This window comes from Cucurbita maxima, unplaced genomic scaffold (genome assembly GCF_002738345.1).
Source record: "Cucurbita maxima cultivar Rimu unplaced genomic scaffold, Cmax_1.0 Cma_Scf00010, whole genome shotgun sequence".
Classification (NCBI taxonomy): Eukaryota; Viridiplantae; Streptophyta; class Magnoliopsida; order Cucurbitales; family Cucurbitaceae; genus Cucurbita; species Cucurbita maxima.
The window spans coordinates 4,898,912-4,915,732 of record NW_019272026.1 but is presented as its reverse complement, the minus strand read 5'-3'; the positions used below and the strand labels follow the sequence as shown (position 1 = coordinate 4,915,732).

Below are 16,821 nucleotides of genomic sequence, written 5' to 3'. Positions count from 1 at the left end.
TGGGACTCCCCAATATACCACCTTTTGGGCCCCAGTGTCCTTCCTGGCACACTGCCTCGTGTCCACCTCCTTCAAGGCTCAGTCTTCTCGTTGGCACATTGTCAAGTGTCTGTCTCTAATACCACTTGTAACAACCTAAGCCTTCTGTTACCTCTAATACTATTGACATCATGCCTCTACTAAGAAGAGGTTTTCACACCCTTATAAAAAATGTTTTCTTCTCTTCCCAATGTGGGATCTCACAATAAACCTCTATCTAATAGACACGTTTTAAAACCGTGAGCCTGATGACGATACGTAACGGGCCTAAACAGACAATATCTGCTAACGATAAACTTTCGCGGTTACACTTTTAACCTCTATACCTCAGTTTCATCATTTATTTTCAAAATCAAGAAACATGCTTGAAACATGCCTCGAAGATCAATCTTATATAATAGAACACTTTCTTTCTAAAACAATAAATAGCTGTCAAATTTCGAAAGGTTTGGATCGTTTGATCCTCGAGACTCGTAATAATTTACAGAGTCAAAGCTAAATTTACCCTAACCCAATTATTGAGGGAGTGATTTAACAACACATTCCCACTGCAAATACAAATCTCTTTTGAAAGCATAATCTTTGTGATGCATAACACTATTCATAAGGTCTCCACTCATCACAGAGAATATCAAACTTAAACCCACAAAGACGACCCTTTTTAGCAGCTTAGCTACTCATTCATATGGTTTTCTTAACTTCTAGATATCAATTTTGATGCCTTCTGTGATAAACCCTCTTAGTTAGTGCTTGAGAAGGGATGATGATGGTGACTCCTCCAACCATCCATTTAAAGTTGAGACTGTTTTGTGGCTGATAGAATGTGGTTGGGTCCGACGTTTAAAGTTGATATACATCTTTTCTTCGCTCAAATTAGGTGCTTCTTTGAAAGAATAAATTCAAACACAACATGTCACATTATACCTCCTTCACTCCCCCTTTACTTTTTAGAATAATATTCACATTTCACGACTGATATCAACAATATTTGAGCATAGTTCAACTGGTTAGATGGGTTCGAGCACTCGACCTCTTTACTCTCACGAGTATATGTATATGTGCTTCTTTGAAAGAATAAATTCAAACACAACATGTCACGTTATACCTCCTTCTTTCTCCCTTACTTTTTTAGAATAATATTCACATTTTACGACAGATATCAACAAATATTTGAGCATAGTTCAACTGGTTAGATGGGTTTGAGCACTCGACCTCTAACACGAATCTCTACTCTCACGAGTATATGCATATGTGCTTCTTTGAAAGAATAAATTCAAACACAACATGTCACGTTATACCTTCTTCACTCCCCCTCTACTTTTTTTAGAATAATATTCACATTTCACGAGATATCAACAATATTTGAGCATAGTTCAACTAGTTAGATAAGTTCGAACACCCAATCTTTAACACAAATCTTTACTCTCACAAGGTTAACTAAAAAAAGGGTTTTAAAAAAAAAAAAAAAAAAAAAAAAAAAAAAAAAAAAAAAAAAAACAAAAACATAAACCCTAGATTTGTTTGTGATTGAAAAGGTGGGAACTTTAATGTGTAAACCCTAAATTAAAATATGGGTTTTGTTCTTGACTACCTTAATTCAAATGGGTCTAATTCATTTCAAAGAATTAGTCAATAGAAAAAGAAAAAAAAAAAAAAGAAGATGAGAATCATAACAGACTGTGTTGGAGTTGATTTTTTTGTGCAGATTTTATGGCAAAACTCAGTCTGTACCACACAGTACATTGAAAATTACTGTTTTTCAGCTGAATTCTTCCACTTTCTCGTGTGAGTGCCTAATTTGGGGTATTTTGATCTCGTGAGAAACGGTTGAATTTGCAATAAAGAGAGGGAAAAAAAGAATCTCAAAGTATCTACTTTTTTAACCATTCTCTGCCCCAAATTCTTCTCAAAGTTTGCTATAAATAGCCACCGTTTGTAGGGAGTCCTTTGGTAGGCACTCAATCATTCATCTTTTTCTTCTTCTTTTTCTTTGTTTATTACTTGTTCTTCGTTTGGGGGTGAAGGAGGAACATATAGGTGATATGTTGTTGACAGAAGATAGAGAGCACAGATGATGATATGCAATTTCTTTTGTTTTTGATAGACATTTTACAGACCACTGTGCATCTCACTCCATTTGTGCTCTCTATGCTTCTGTCATCACCTTCTTTAGCTTTGCTGTCTCTTTTTTCTTGATTTGTAGTTAATTTTATGTGTTGTTCTATGTAAAAGTCTTTTAAAACTCTCAAGCATTATCTTAAAGTTGTGAATTTGTGTCACTTGAGCGATTAGTGAGCTGTTTGTCCTAAGAAATGAGCTGATTCCTGTGTTGGGTGTTTTGTGTTTTAGTTCAAATTGTGCAATTTTCAAGTCTTGTTTGGCAAGGGTTTTGAGTTTCACATTCTTACATCTTTTCTTCAACTTTCCCTTTTCATCTTCTAACGCTTCTGGTCCTCCTATGGATTGTGAGGTTTCATATCGGCTAGACAAGGGAACGAAACATTCCTTATCAGAGTCAGTCACCGGATGAAGCAAGACCCTCTTCATAGTACCTTGAGGGGAGACAATATCTGCTGCTAACGGTCAAACGACTCATTTTTTGGTGAATTGAGCAAAGAAAGGATCATAGATACACTTGATGTATTTGTATAAGATTAAAAATTTCCTTTCAAATGAGTTGATGATGTTGTTTGTTCTTGTGTTTGGAAATGAATGCAGGAAATGATGAAGGGGTGCAGCATATCTTAAGAGAGTAAAGAGGAATATTCCTCAAAAGAGAAGCAAAAAAACGAGGCTCACACGGATCCTTCTCAGACATCTTGATCCAGTGGGTTTGAGACAAGATTGATATTAATGATGTATTAATGTTTCACCATGTTATGCATGTGGATTAAGAGACATAATCCTTATTAGTGTTCTTTGTTATGCATGAAGAAGGAGTTGTTTTTGTTGGTGGATTGATGAGTAGCTAATGAGAGACAGTGACAGCCCTTTGTGTGTGTTGTTGGAGCAAATAAGAAGCACACAAAAGAGGAAAGATTCCACTCGACTCTGCCCTAGTGGTCTCCCCCCTCCACCCACTTTCACTCACTTAACTCATCTCCTTCATTCATAACATGTACCCAACTTTGGAATCATAATATTCAAACTGCCTTCTATTTCTCTCTCTTAATGAACATAGATAAGGATCCGATGTTATGATTCATATCAGTATTTGTTTCGATACATAAAAAAAAGGCCAAGAATTGAGTTGATTTTTCTTAAGTCCTTGAGAATGTGATGAATGTATCGTTGAATCGAGCAACTCCAAGTCGAGGAAGCGCTCTGCGAGGCCCAAATATAGATCTCGTTCAAGAAACTTTACTATTGCCTTTTTGTTTTTTACTCTCAAATTTGAACTTTTTCGCATCAATTGTTTGACTTCATGAACATCAAAGCAAACTTGCAGGTATTACCTTAAAAGCTAAGATAGTAAAAGAACTTTTATGTAGGTGAGTTATTGTGAGATACCATATCGGTTGGAGAGAGGAACAAAACATTGTATGGAAACCTCTCTCTCTAATCGACACATTTTTTATGTAGGTGAGTTATTGTGAGATATCTAAGATATCATACTGGTTGGAGAAGGGAACAAAGCATTCCTTACAAGGGTATGAAATCCTCTCCCTAACAAACGCGTTTTTATGTAGGTATTTTATGTAAGTGAGTTATTGTGAGATACCATATTGGTTGGAGAAAGGAACAAAACAGTGAGTTTTTGTGAGATACCATATTGGTTGGAGAGAGGAACAAAACATTCGGGTATGGAAACCTCTCCCTAACATATGCGTTTTAAAACCATGAGGCTAATAGCAATATCTGCGAGCGGGCTTGGATGGTGATTTGTCAAATATCTACATAAACTGCCAGTCAAACCAATTGGCAAATCATATTTCTCATGCAAGAGGCAACCCAAGAGGTCCAGATATGAGTTTCCATATGTTACCAAAAATAAAAAGTGCTCCATTATCTAAGACAAACGCCACAAAAACAACACCAATAACAGCGTGGTTCCACTCCAAGACTTGCACATATTAATATTCTTGGGCCACTCCAGAAAATAGCTTGGAGATGGTGATAAGAGCGACAGCCCCAAATGGACATTGTCGAGTCAGAATCACATAGAATGTGTTTGGCACTGCAGAGGGGGGCTTGTCAACGCCACCTTATTGGCTCTGCCAAAGCTGCTGCAGTGCGCTGTGGCAGTGTTGTCAACCACAAAGCTTCCATGGCTGCATTTGGCCATATCATTGCTTTGTTACAAACAAACACATTCTGTTATGTTATTTTCATCTTACCTGGCGTCTCTCTGTCTCTGTCTCTGTCTTTGTGCTTCCACAATCTAAAGCAAATGTTACTGTTCTGCACAAATTAAGTGAATTCTATGAGACAAAACGTTACCAAATAACAGCCATAGCTTTACCTGTAATGGAAACATGATAAAGATGAAGAAGTAATCACTCTTTTGAATCGATAACCGTATACGAACGAACATATTCATTTCGTAGAGATGTTCAAATAGAAGCATTAGGAAGAAACACATTCAAATATATTACATTCCAAACTTGCTATATAGACAAGTTAATCTACTATGGTGTCTTCAACCATCAGGATATCAGCTTGAGCAATTATTTCTAATGACTATATGTTAATACATTCATAGAACTGCCTAGATCATGGGTATTATGAGATTTCAACACGACCCTTGACGAGTTGATTCGGGACGATCATTGTTACCGTCGTCCCTCAGTGAGCTGGTGTGAAGCTTCCGTGTAAAACTGGTAGTTGTGTCCAAGAAATAGAGAACACATGACAAAATGCAGCAACAAGCAAACATAGGAATTGGCCCAAAAATCCAGAGGAAGAGAGGGAATGAGAAGTAGAATGCTCGCAATCCAACGGACCAGAAGAAGCTGCCTCGATTCAAGTTTCTGGCAACATATTGAATAGAGTCTTGTTGATCTCTCCATGTAGGAACGGTGGCCAAGAAACTTACATGAGCATAGTATCTTATTGACTGGACATTGCATAGAAAAGCAACAAGGAAGCACAGCAAGATTGAGAAGTACTTGATTGAAGTACAAAGGTCAGACTTGTTGCCATAAATTAAATGAAGCTTTGCATTACTCGTGTCCGATGAGCTGGTCACAAAAACACCAATTAACGAACAGAGAGTTATTGCTGTTGTGGCTAAAAGTGTAGATGCCATTATGTTGTTTCGTATTGTTTGAACTGCTAAAACACCATTCTTCACTGGATCCTGAAAATCAAACATCGATTCACATACAAGCCTCAAGCATGCAGGACAGAAATCTTCGAACTAAAGATATGCAAAACTGTATTAGTTATATGAAAATAACAAGGAAAACCGTGATTTCTGTGACAAGAAGTGGCTCATTTAATGGTGAACATCATGTTGGGATATCTACTTTAACGGAGCCCTTGAGCTATGCACAAGTAGAGATTCGTCTGAACGTCTAGATTGTTGTTGTAGAATTGAGCATAGATGGAGGCTAAGTGTAACATACCTAACCTATCACTAGTATATATTGTCTTCTTTAGCCTTTCCTTCCAGGCTTCCCCTCAAAGTTTTTAAAACGCATGTGTTAGGGAGAGATTTCTACACCAATGTGGGATCTCACACTATGTTAGAACTTTCGATTTTCATAGGAATTTGTGGTTTCGCTAAAGAAAGACAATATCCACTCATGAAGATGATTTTCTCATGCTATCATCTTCATTTCATAAAATTATGCCCTCTAAAAAAGGCTGGTTAGCTTGAGAGTTCCTATAGTTCTCTTATATGTATATATAGCCTGAGGCCACCGTTAGCAGATATTGTCTGCTTTGACCCATTACGTATTGTCATCAGTCTCATGGGTTTTAAAAAGCATCTATTAAAAAGAGGTTTCCACACCCTTATAATGAATGTTTTGTTCCCTCTCCAACCAACGTGGCACCTCCATTCGGGGCCCAGTGTCCTCACTGGCACACTGCCCATAACCCGTTCATCTGTCTTTTCTCAAACACAATTCCATAACTACAACAGGGACCATAAGAGCACAAGAACAGAATCAAATCATTACCCAGCAGATTAGATACAATTTACACATCAAAATTCAATTAACAAAGCACTTATTGCATAATTGTCTAGTTAGAAAAAGATAATGACTGACGCACAATTTCCAATAACAAATCCCTCCCTCCAAAGAGATTATGAAACTCAGGAACTTACAGACATCATGCAAAGCACCCACTGGTGGCGGGACTCGGCGTTGAGGCCAATGACCGTCCGCCTAGGATGCCGAATTACGGTAAAGATCAACCATGCGTGGTAGACAGTCAACAAAAAGAGACCAAGTGGTACCAGCACAAAGTCAATAGCAGCCTCCTCCATTGCAGCTCCACACTCAACTTTCTCTTCTCGCTTCTGATATTCGCTATCTCTAAACCATTTAAGCTAAAGGCCCGAATAAGATAGACTGAGATTGAAGCAAAGGAGGTGCAAACCAGATCCTTGCTGGAAAAGCCAGTCGAGTAGTTCCTATCGAGAGGCTTCAATTCTCAGACAACGGAATCAGATCCAACTCGCTCGCTCGCTCGAACAAGAATCGCCTATTTTTGATTGGGAAAGACGAATATGAAAAACGATTTGGCTTTAGAATCATGATGAAAATTTTCAGCGTAAAATTAAATTGTAATACAATTTATTTAATTTGATTGATTTAAAAAAAAAAATTAAAAATATATTTGTATGCATGGTGTGACATTCGACCCTTGTAGTAGAGGGACATCAATTGTGCGACGCTTATTCTAACTTAGCAAACAAGTTAACAAATTCATATGCGTATGCTCGAGTCTAGAGTCACGTTTTAAAAAACGTGAGCGAAGAAATACGTTGAAAACAATTTGAAAAAAACAATGTTATAAACTTAAAGCAATTAGGCAATAACGACAATTTTGATAGCATATAACCCAGGTAGGAAGAAGTGACAACTAGTCATATCCCCTAGAGCACATTGTTTGACATTTTAACCCTGGCGGTGGTGTGGGCTTGAATAGGTATGCGCTCGTGAACAACACGTCTTGAACAAGACTGAGATGACCGTGATACATGGCATCCCTGCTAAACCTCCTAAAAATTTAATCGAAAAAACTCAGAGATGGAATCAAATGGAGGCAGAAACCTTACTAGATTATATGTTGTCTCTCGTTGTTTGGTAGTCTATAACACTTACTTTCTAAAAAACGCTTTCTAAAATACATTCTCTAACGCCATTTTCTAAAAACTTTTTCCAGTAACAAAGGTAGAAGCCATACGATAGGCCATTTATGGCGAGTGTCGTGAGCGAACACTACACAATTGTTATGTGAGTCTCGAGATGTGATAGCCAAGAAGATGATCAAACCAGCAGACCAACCGACTAAGAATATCTTCCACAAACACCAACACGTCTATAGTGTTGGTTTCATGCTTAGATATGTATCAATGTGTATGATCAAACAAGGAGGACATTCGACACCCGAGTAACATAGAGGTACATGAATGAACTAAGACCACATCTTAATGAGAATGATCTTGAGGATAGAATGACCAAGACATACTTAACGAAAACGAAAGTTACTACTTATACTAACAAGACGCACATTCCTTTTTGGTGACTCTTTCATAGGAACTTCTGCTTTACTCAGAGCAATTCTATGTTGAGTATATTTCTAGGAATTTCTCTGAAATTCACGTAACTGAGGACAAAATATGCTAAAAGGATCTATGTTGGTCTATGAGGATAGTTTTCATTTTTAACAAGCGAGAGGTAGGTAACGTGACCATGTCGTAGGGAAATGTCAAGGTTATCCAGATTTCGAATCTCGGACATGAAGCATTACAGAGGTACTATGTATCCAACACGTTTCAATGCCTAAATACGGAATCATAGCAACGACGAGGGACCCAAACCCCTTGAGTTGACCATGGTCAACTCATAAAGTTTTTTTTTGTATTTGGGCTCGAAACCAACAAGTCCAAGGGCTTTTCTTGCACTTTCAAGCTATTTGGGCTCGGCCCACCCTTCTAAGTGTCATCTAATACTTGTTCTTTTTTTTTTATATTCTTGATAAGATAAATAATCAACTCAATTATAGTTCAATCGAGGTATTAGTTTTGAATTTTGATGAAAACATCATAGATTACATTTTTATTAAATTAGGTTAAGTTAATAAAGATTGGTAATAAAAAGAATAAAACATAATAGAAGAAACGATACCCTAAACAAAAACCTCGAATTACAGGTCGAAGGGGTTGAGCGTTGGAACGAACTAAACAAGTTCCGCGACAAGAACGTGGAGCACCAGCCTCATCTGCCTGCCGAAGCCGCTTCTCCAACTATCCAAAACCCCAATTTCAGAAAATGGTTTCCAACTTCTGCAACTAGAAACCATCACTTCCATCCCACCAATGCCTTACTCAACCTTCTTCAACGCCTATATCAGGACCTCCATGTCCCTCTCCCTCAGAACCACTTCATCGGCTCCGTTCTGCACAGCTTCGACGCGCTTCAGGCCTTGGTTTCCTCACCTTTTCACCCGGAACCTGTCCATGGGGTTTGTCAACTTGCAGTGCCGTCCAGGTTCCGTCACTGGCATTCGTTGTACGAGCCAATCCAAGTGGATTGAAGTTGCGTTGAGGGAGAAACAGCAGGAGCATGTGAGGGGTTTTAAGCAGAGGAATCTTGCGTTTCCGTTTTTGCAGCATCAGTCCTGCTCCAATTATGGTCGGTTTGCGTATGATGATGTGTCTAGTGATGATTCTGATGTCGAATTTGGGTCTCCGCATGGGCAAATGGTATGTTTCTTTTGTTTGTATTCTTTGAATTTCGAATGTTTACAACTTTTAGAGTTTATATAGAAAAAGAAACGGAAGTGTTATGGAATTTTATTTAGCTCCTCGACACGATTGGAGTTCTGTTTAATGATTTTAGTGTCGAAGTGCCGAGCAAATTCACGGAGAATAAGAATGTCAATTAATGATTACCTTACGAACACTGAGTTAAGTAGCTAGCACAAAAATATATTGGCTGGATTTTGGAATTCCCTATAACTTTTACGAGCTTCAATTCCTGAAAAGTGGAATGGTTTCTTTACTTCTGGCAGTCGTGTTAGTTTATCATCTACTTTCTATTTTTCATATTGACCACTTTCGGTCTTTTGGCTTTGTTCTTTATACATGTTGTTCATGATTTCCAGCATTCATCAACCCTTGATAACGTAGATGAGTGGAAATGGAAGTTAACTATGCTTCTACGGAACAATGACGAACTAGAAGTAGTGTCAAGGGAGAAAAAGGATAGACGTGATTTTGATCAACTTTCAGCATTGGCAACCAGAATGGGTTTGCATAGGTATTTCAACTTCATTGTTTTCGTTTGAATACTGTTTTTATATTTACTTCAGCTCATATATCATATGACATTTATTGACATTGTTTTCTATTACTTTGGCAGCCGTCAATATGCAAAAGTTGTTGTATTTAGTAAATACCCTCTGCCGAATTACAGGCCAGACCTGGATGATAAGCGACCACAGAGGGAGGTATTTATTTTTTCATTCCCAAATTTGCTAGAGTTCTTTCTACTTCATTTAGATTTTGAATAATACAGCTTACTCTCTATTTAGTACTCAATTAGATGGTTTGCAATGCAATGAGTATTGTTGTGAGGATTAGTATACTAATTAAGTATACCTTCTTCTTTTTCTTCTTCTTCCTTTTGTTGTTATTTATTTATTTTCTTTCCATCTTGAGTAATGAGTCATTCATATTCATTGTCATTTGCAGGTGGTCTTACCTTTTGGGGTCCAAACGGAAGTTGAAGGCCATCTAAGATTGTATCAATCTTCTCACCATTCTGTGACAAGAGGACGTTTCTCAAATAGTTACTTGCCAAAATCTGGCATTGCTGAAAATTGTGCTAACAACTATGGAGTGTTTGAGCACCAGGAACCTTCAACAACACAAAGTCTTGTCATGGAGAAAATTCTTCGCCGCAAAAGTTTGCAAATGAGGAATCAACAGCAAGATTGGCAGGTTTCTTTTTATCTTTTTATGTATTTAAATACAACCTTCTGTTAGAACGTAAAGTGTACATATTTTTATCATTGAGTTGTGATGTCTCACTCAATCTGTTTTAATTATAAACTTAAAATTTATGCATCCGCAGATGATCATTCTTGTTAACTAGGCCAGTGGTAGTTTCTTATGTGGTATTAATTTTTTGGAAATTACATAGAAGTTTCATGGTAAGGCATCCTTCAACTATAGAACTAGTTTCAGAAAAATTGCCCATTTAAAATAGGTGAGGTACTTCTAGGGTCTAACACTACTTGAATTATCCCAGGAAACTGAGGCAGGCTGAAGGTTTTCTTGTATTTAAACTGTTCAATATTGATGGTGATGTCATGGATATGAAATTTCTCTATAATAGAAGAAACCAATCCCTCATTTCACATAAATACGTCCATAGTCCGATTTCACGTTCAATCACATGTGATTCATAATTTTCTGCTGGTCCTTGTATTTGTATGGATCTCTTTCTTTTTGGAGTCGGCATTTCCTAACTAATCAATTTGTTGAAGTTCTCGCTTGTTTGACATGTGATAATTCTCTAGGAATCTCTTGAGGGCCAAAAAATGATGGAATTTCGCAAAAGTCTCCCAGCATTTAAAGCGAGGGAAACATTGTTAAAGGCCATTTCAGAGAATCAGGTACCCAAATATGCCAAATGATTAGCACAATTCACTCTGAGGTATAAACTTATCATTATGAATTGACTGAAGGAGATGATATGCAGGTAGTTGTTGTCTCTGGTGAAACTGGTTGTGGGAAAACCACGCAGCTTCCTCAGTATATATTAGAATCTGAGATTGAAGCTGCTCGTGGAGCTTCTTGTAGTATTATCTGTACTCAGCCTAGACGTATTTCTGCCATGTCTGTTTCTGAAAGAGTTGCTGCAGAACGTGGAGAGAAACTGGGAGAGTCTGTAAGTTGCAGAATTGATGTTTTTATTTTTTACTTTTCTGGGTAAGATTTTGACTTACTAAATACTTGAGTCTTTTTTTTTCTTTTCTTGGAAGGTTGGTTATAAAGTTCGTCTGGAGGGTGTAAAAGGAAGGGACACTCGTCTTCTCTTTTGCACCACTGGTGTACTATTGAGAAGATTGCTTGTTGACAGAAATTTGAAAGGTGTAACTCATGTTATTGTTGATGAGATTCATGAACGTGGAATGAATGAAGGTAATATTAAAATATTAAGATATTGTACCATGGATTAGTTTTTTGAAATTTTTTATGAAATGAACCAAGTTATATCTTTATATTTTAATGAAGGTGACTTGAAGATTTAGATTAACCAGCTTATGTCTTTCTACCAGATTTTCTTGTGATTGTCCTGAAAGATCTTCTTCCTCGACGGCCAGATTTGAGGTTGATCTTAATGAGTGCAACTCTAAATGCAGAACTTTTTTGTTCTTATTTTGGGGGTGCTCCAACAATGCATATTCCTGTAAGTTTTTATCAATTATAAGCTTTAATGGACAAAAATGAATGGAAATATGTTCTTTCCTCCCCCGCCCACAGTTGTTTCTGAGTTGGGTTTTCGTGTTCAAGATTCAAATTTCTATCTTTACTTACCATTTGCGTTATAATTAAGAAATGGGTGGAACATGTGTATATTTTTCCTTGATGCTAGGTTCCTCTCTTTCTATTTTGTTTTAAATAAAACCTGGGAAAATGGTATTTCTCTTCCGTTGAGCAATTTTTTTCTCTTTATTATATGAATCATTTTAGTGGATTCTTGTACGGTAGATTGCACCTCTTCTGGTGATCATGGCTAACTGGTTACTGTTGGGCGAGCTAAATGAGTCCATTAAACATAATGCTCACAGTTTTAACTTTCTTCTAACCCATTCTATTTTCAGGGTTTTACATACCCAGTTCGTGCACACTTTTTGGAGAATATTCTAGAGATGACTGGCTATCGATTGACTCCATATAATCAAATTGATGATTATGGTCAAGAAAAGGCATGGAAAATGCAAAAACAAGCTCAAGCTCTAAAGAAAAGGAAGACTCAGATTGCTTCATCTGTTGAGGTATAATACATTCTCCCTCTCGTTAATTTAATTTTGATGGTACCTCAGCTAGTAAGGAAATTTTAGGGATAATATTTGAACGATCTAGCTTCTCTGCGAGTTGGTGGAATCTGCAAGCAGGTAGTAGGATACTGTCTTCAGAAAAAACCATGAGACAAACGAATTAACAAATTGAGATTGTATTCTAATTACACTTGGTAGTAAGTAAAATATATAAAGTAGGACCAAGATATCGTCATTGATGAAAATTCCAAGCAGAAGATGACTCGTTCTTATTTTCTCTATTTTTTTTCTGCACATGCTAAACCTTCTTGTTTTGACACAGGATGCATTTGAGGCGTCTAACTTTTTAGCATACAGTCCTCGAACTCAGGAGTCCCTATCCTGTTGGAATCCTGACTCAATTGGTTTCAACCTCATTGAGCATGTCCTTTCTTACATTGTCAAGGGGGAGAGGGCAGGTGCTATACTAGTTTTTATGACCGGATGGGATGATATAAACTCTTTAAAAGACCAGCTCCAGTCACATCCTTTATTAGGGGATCCTAGCAGAGTTTTGATCCTTGCATGTCATGGTTCGATGACCAGCTCTGAGCAGGTAACTGTTTTACTTGTACATGTGATTGCCAATTGGCATCTTTGAATTTGAGAGCTGCCTTTCATCTGACAATGACCTTTTTGTATATATTTTATCATCTATTGAAACAGAAATTGATATTTGATAAACCTGAAGATGGAGTTAGGAAAATAGTCCTAGCTACGAACATGGCAGAGACTAGTATCACCATCAATGACGTGGTTTTTGTTGTTGACTGTGGAAAAGCAAAGGAGACATCCTATGATGCTTTAAATAACACTCCTTGTTTGCTTCCATCCTGGATCTCCAAGGCTGCTGCTCGACAAGTAAGAATAATTTGGTAACTCTTTATTTTGTACGTTGGTTCTGCCATTCCAAACTCATATTCTAGTAACTTCACAGATTTTTTCTTTTTTATAAAATTTTGAATCAAACGTGCAAGTCTTAAACTGATTCACAACAGTAAAAAAAAGAAAAAAGAAAAAAGAAAAAAGAAACAAGGAATTCAGTCAATCCCTACCTTTCTTACCTTTCTAGGTTGCTTCGGAAATAAAAGAAATGGATTCCCGTTGTACTGAATTTAGTGTTGTGCTTTGGTTTGTGGATAATTTAATAACATTTGCATCAATCACTGACTTGATTGACCCCTTCCCCCACCAACCAGAGAAGAGGTAGGGCTGGTCGTGTTCAACCTGGTGAATGTTACCATCTCTATCCCAGATGCGTGTATGATGCTTTTGCTGATTATCAACTGCCAGAACTTTTAAGGACCCCGTTACAGTCTTTGTGTTTGCAAATCAAGAGTCTGCAACTTGGAAGTATATCAGAGTTCCTATCAAATGCATTGCAGCCGCCAGAGCCTTTATCAGTAAGTCCAACTTTAATGAGCTTCTCAGTATTATAGTTGTGATATGGAAGAAAATTTGATGGGCTTTTTCTGTCCAACTTCTCGGAATTTATGCTTCCGCTGACTATTGTTTGTATTCCACCTTGCTTATGTGTTGTTTTGCCCCTTGAAGGTTCAAAATGCCATAGACTATTTGAAGACAATTGGAGCTCTAGATGAGAAAGAAAATCTGACAGTTCTTGGTGTGGATTCTGTCCTCTCTTCCCTTGTGTTGTAAACATAATTCGAAATATTTTTACTGTTATTTGTTCTTACATCTAGAAAGGGTAGAAGTCTTGAACTCTGTTTTCTCATCCTGCAGGGCAACACTTATCAGTTCTTCCAGTTGAGCCTAAACTGGGAAAAATGCTTATATTAGGAGCTATTTTCAACTGTCTTGATCCCATTATGACTATTGTTGCTGGTCTTAGTGTTAGAGATCCTTTCCTTATGCCATACGATAAAAAGGATGTAAGTTTTCTAACACATAATTCTAAACCATTTATTTATTTATTTTGATAACCGGGAGTTAGAGCTTTGCCCCCCCTATACACGGGTTCCCGCGTGCACCCGAGGCTCAGGCGTAGGGAGAAATCTTATATTTTTGGGTATTAAGCTCACCCGAAGATTCGAATTTGTGATCGCCGATATAACCAAGAGACCCCAAGCCCTTGCCAATGGGGATGCCCCTAGGGGACAAAAAAGCATTTATTGTTTACTTCATGAGAAGCTGTTTTTTCTGGAGTGGCTGTTACAAACCTAATTTGTTACAACCATCTGTTAAAACATAATTAAAATGTTTATATCAACCATTATAAAATAGAAGAATTGGTTTTAATTGGGATCCTTTTCCCCTGATTCAGTTAGCCGAGTCAGCAAAAGCACAGTTTGCTGCACGTGATTGCAGTGATCATCTTGCCTTAGTTCGAGCTTATGAGGGTTGGAGAGATGCCGAAAGACAGCAATCTGGTTATGAGTACTGTTGGAGAAACTTTCTCTCCATGCAAACTCTCAGAGCCATCGACTCTCTGAGGAAGCAGTTCTTCTTTTTGCTGAAGGACGCTGGTCTAGTTGATTTTGATGCAGAAAAATGCAACAACTTGAAGCCCGATGGGCACTTAATCCGTGCAGTCATCTGTGCTGGTTTGTTTCCTGGAATTTGCTCTGTTGTGGTAAGCTATGTTTTTTTTTTTTCATTTTGATCCCCCCATGCTTAGTTTTTTACTTGAAAGTTGCAATAGCTTGGGCTTTGCCAGTATTGTTTTCTAAGCCAATTTGAAGTTCCATGGGCCAAATAGATGATTATATCAATTCCATGAAATTGCCTGATTTATAGCTTTAATTCATTTGATGTTTTTTTCTTTTTTGAAAAAAAAAAACCTATATAATTATAATTATAATTATCCTTGTTCAGAATCTTATGCAACAGACTGATAACTTCTTAAGCTTAAATAATGTAAGTTAGGTAGGCACTGATTAGAATAATTTTGAACAGAACAAAGAGAAATCAGTAGCTTTGAAGACAATGGAAGATGGTCAGGTTATGCTATACTTGGTAAGATTTTCTCATTAATCTCCCTCCAATTCATTTTACCATATTATTGAATGGAGGCTCTTCAGCATTAAGAAAAACACTTCACTTGCTTCTTATTTTATTTTATTTTTTCTCTCTAATTGAACAGAACTCGGTTAATGCTGGCTATTCAAAAATCCCCTACCCATGGCTGGTGTTTAATGAAAAGGTGAAAGTCAACTCAGTCTTTCTTCGGGATTCTACCGGGGTTTCTGACTCTATCCTTCTTTTATTTGGAGGACATGTTTCGAGAGGAGGACTTGTACGTGTTTCTATTCTGAACATTGCTTCAGCATATTACTCTTTCACCATTTCTTTTCAAAACTGAAACCTATGCATAAGCAATTATTTAAATTTTATAGGATGGTCACCTCAAAATGCTGGATGGTTATTTGGAGTTTTTCATGAAACCTGCATTGGCCGAGACTTATTTGAGTCTTAAAACGGAGCTTGATGAGCTTGTTCATCAAAAGGTAACTTAATTTTTGTTCCAATTTTCCCTTTACTCCGCCACATCTCTTAATCCAAGTTGTGATGGATGCTGTTGTCCTCTTATCAATTTGTGTTTTCTTTCTGCAGCTTTTGAATCCAAAGTTAGATATGCAGCCACACAATGAACTACTATCAGCAATAAGGTTGTTGGTATCGGAGGATCGCTGTGAGGGTAGGTTTGTCTTTGGTCGTCACGTGCCTGTACCATCAAAAAAAGCGATGAACGACGGTTCACCTCGACAGAAAAATGGCGATGGAGCTGGGGGCGATAATTCCAAGAGTCAGCTTCAGACCGTACTCCTGAGAGCTGGACATGATGCACCAACTTACAAAACCAAGCAACTAAAAAACAACCAATTCCGATCCACTGTTATCTTCAACGGATTGAACTTCGTTGGCCAACCATGTGGCAGCAAGAAACTTGCAGAAAAAGATGCAGCTGCTGAGGCTCTACTATGGCTACAAGGCGAGACACAGTCGTCTTCCCAAGCTATCGATCATGCTTCCTTACTTCTTAAAAGGAGCAAAAGGAAAAACGATAGAACATCTCGTAGTGCCAAATGGAGTTAATTGGACAGAAGGAGTACAAAACCCCGACAATCGTGAATGGCTGTTCGACTCGCTCATGTTTGAAGCTTCGACATTCAAGACTGAGGAGATCAACTTTCTAGCCTGGCTAGGCAAACAGTCCAATCTAGTTCAATTGCTAGTACTAAACCTTGGCAGGAAATGAGGTGACCTTGAACCATCCATTTACCAGACAGAGTAATTATGTAGATGATGGTCAATCGCTGCTTGAGAAACTGCTGTTGTATGTGATGCGCACATCGATTACTTCTGCTTAAGAGCTCAGCAGAAGCCAATTCTTCAGTTTCTACACAGGCCAAGGTGATTGCCAACGCCCTCAAAAGCTGCGGCAGGTCTGGGCGTCTGGCCATATAATCTGTTTGTCCACCATATATTTTCCTGGTGGCCTAACATATCCTCCAACATTAATCCTTTAATGTTATACAAAGGGTTTTGTTCGTTTTTAAAAATTTTAAATTAATTTAAATTTAGGTTAGAGACTCA

General features: G+C 37.7%; 2 protein-coding genes and 1 long non-coding RNA gene across 3 annotated transcripts; 2 read left to right on the top strand and 1 right to left on the bottom strand.

Annotated features, from left to right (window-relative positions):
* The first annotated feature begins 1,984 nt into the window (after positions 1-1,984).
* LOC111485700 lies at positions 1,985-3,212 on the top strand. Its single transcript, XR_002718705.1, has 2 exons — positions 1,985-2,679; positions 2,758-3,212. It is a non-coding gene; the product is annotated as an uncharacterized LOC111485700 (long non-coding RNA).
* Positions 3,213-4,524: 1,312 nt separating this feature from the next.
* Positions 4,525-6,730, bottom strand: LOC111485699. The gene is made up of 2 exons (XM_023132693.1): positions 6,314-6,730; positions 4,525-5,338 (listed from the first exon to the last, which is right to left on the bottom strand). Exons 1-2 carry the CDS (start codon positions 6,473-6,475, stop codon positions 4,772-4,774), a joined length of 729 nt encoding a protein of 242 aa, XP_022988461.1. The 5' UTR covers positions 6,476-6,730; the 3' UTR covers positions 4,525-4,771.
* A 1,605-nt stretch (positions 6,731-8,335) lies between these two features.
* Positions 8,336-16,783, top strand: LOC111484880 (DExH-box ATP-dependent RNA helicase DExH3). Its single transcript, XM_023131514.1, has 19 exons — positions 8,336-8,920; positions 9,322-9,476; positions 9,579-9,666; positions 9,911-10,159; positions 10,741-10,836; positions 10,923-11,111; positions 11,206-11,365; positions 11,503-11,633; positions 12,049-12,222; positions 12,548-12,820; positions 12,931-13,125; positions 13,464-13,667; positions 13,819-13,888; positions 14,008-14,156; positions 14,549-14,857; positions 15,181-15,240; positions 15,368-15,520; positions 15,621-15,731; positions 15,838-16,783. The coding sequence occupies exons 1-19, from the start codon at positions 8,534-8,536 to the stop codon at positions 16,318-16,320; spliced, it is 3,636 nt and encodes a 1,211-aa protein (XP_022987282.1). The 5' UTR covers positions 8,336-8,533; the 3' UTR covers positions 16,321-16,783.
* The last annotated feature ends 38 nt before the right edge of the window (positions 16,784-16,821 follow it).

Excerpts from the sequence above, each read along its gene's own strand:
- LOC111485699 (XM_023132693.1), bottom strand. The coding sequence starts at position 6,475 with ATGGAGGAGGCTGCTATTGACTTTGTGCTGGTACCACTTGGTCTCTTT. Across the intron at positions 5,339-6,313 it reads GGGTGCTTTGCATGATGTCT|GATCCAGTGAAGAATGGTGT; the intron begins GTAAGTTCCTGA and ends TTTGATTTTCAG.
- LOC111484880 (XM_023131514.1), top strand. The coding sequence starts at position 8,534 with ATGCCTTACTCAACCTTCTTCAACGCCTATATCAGGACCTCCATGTCC. Across the intron at positions 8,921-9,321 it reads GGTCTCCGCATGGGCAAATG|CATTCATCAACCCTTGATAA; the intron begins GTATGTTTCTTT and ends CATGATTTCCAG. Across the intron at positions 11,366-11,502 it reads TGAACGTGGAATGAATGAAG|ATTTTCTTGTGATTGTCCTG; the intron begins GTAATATTAAAA and ends TCTTTCTACCAG.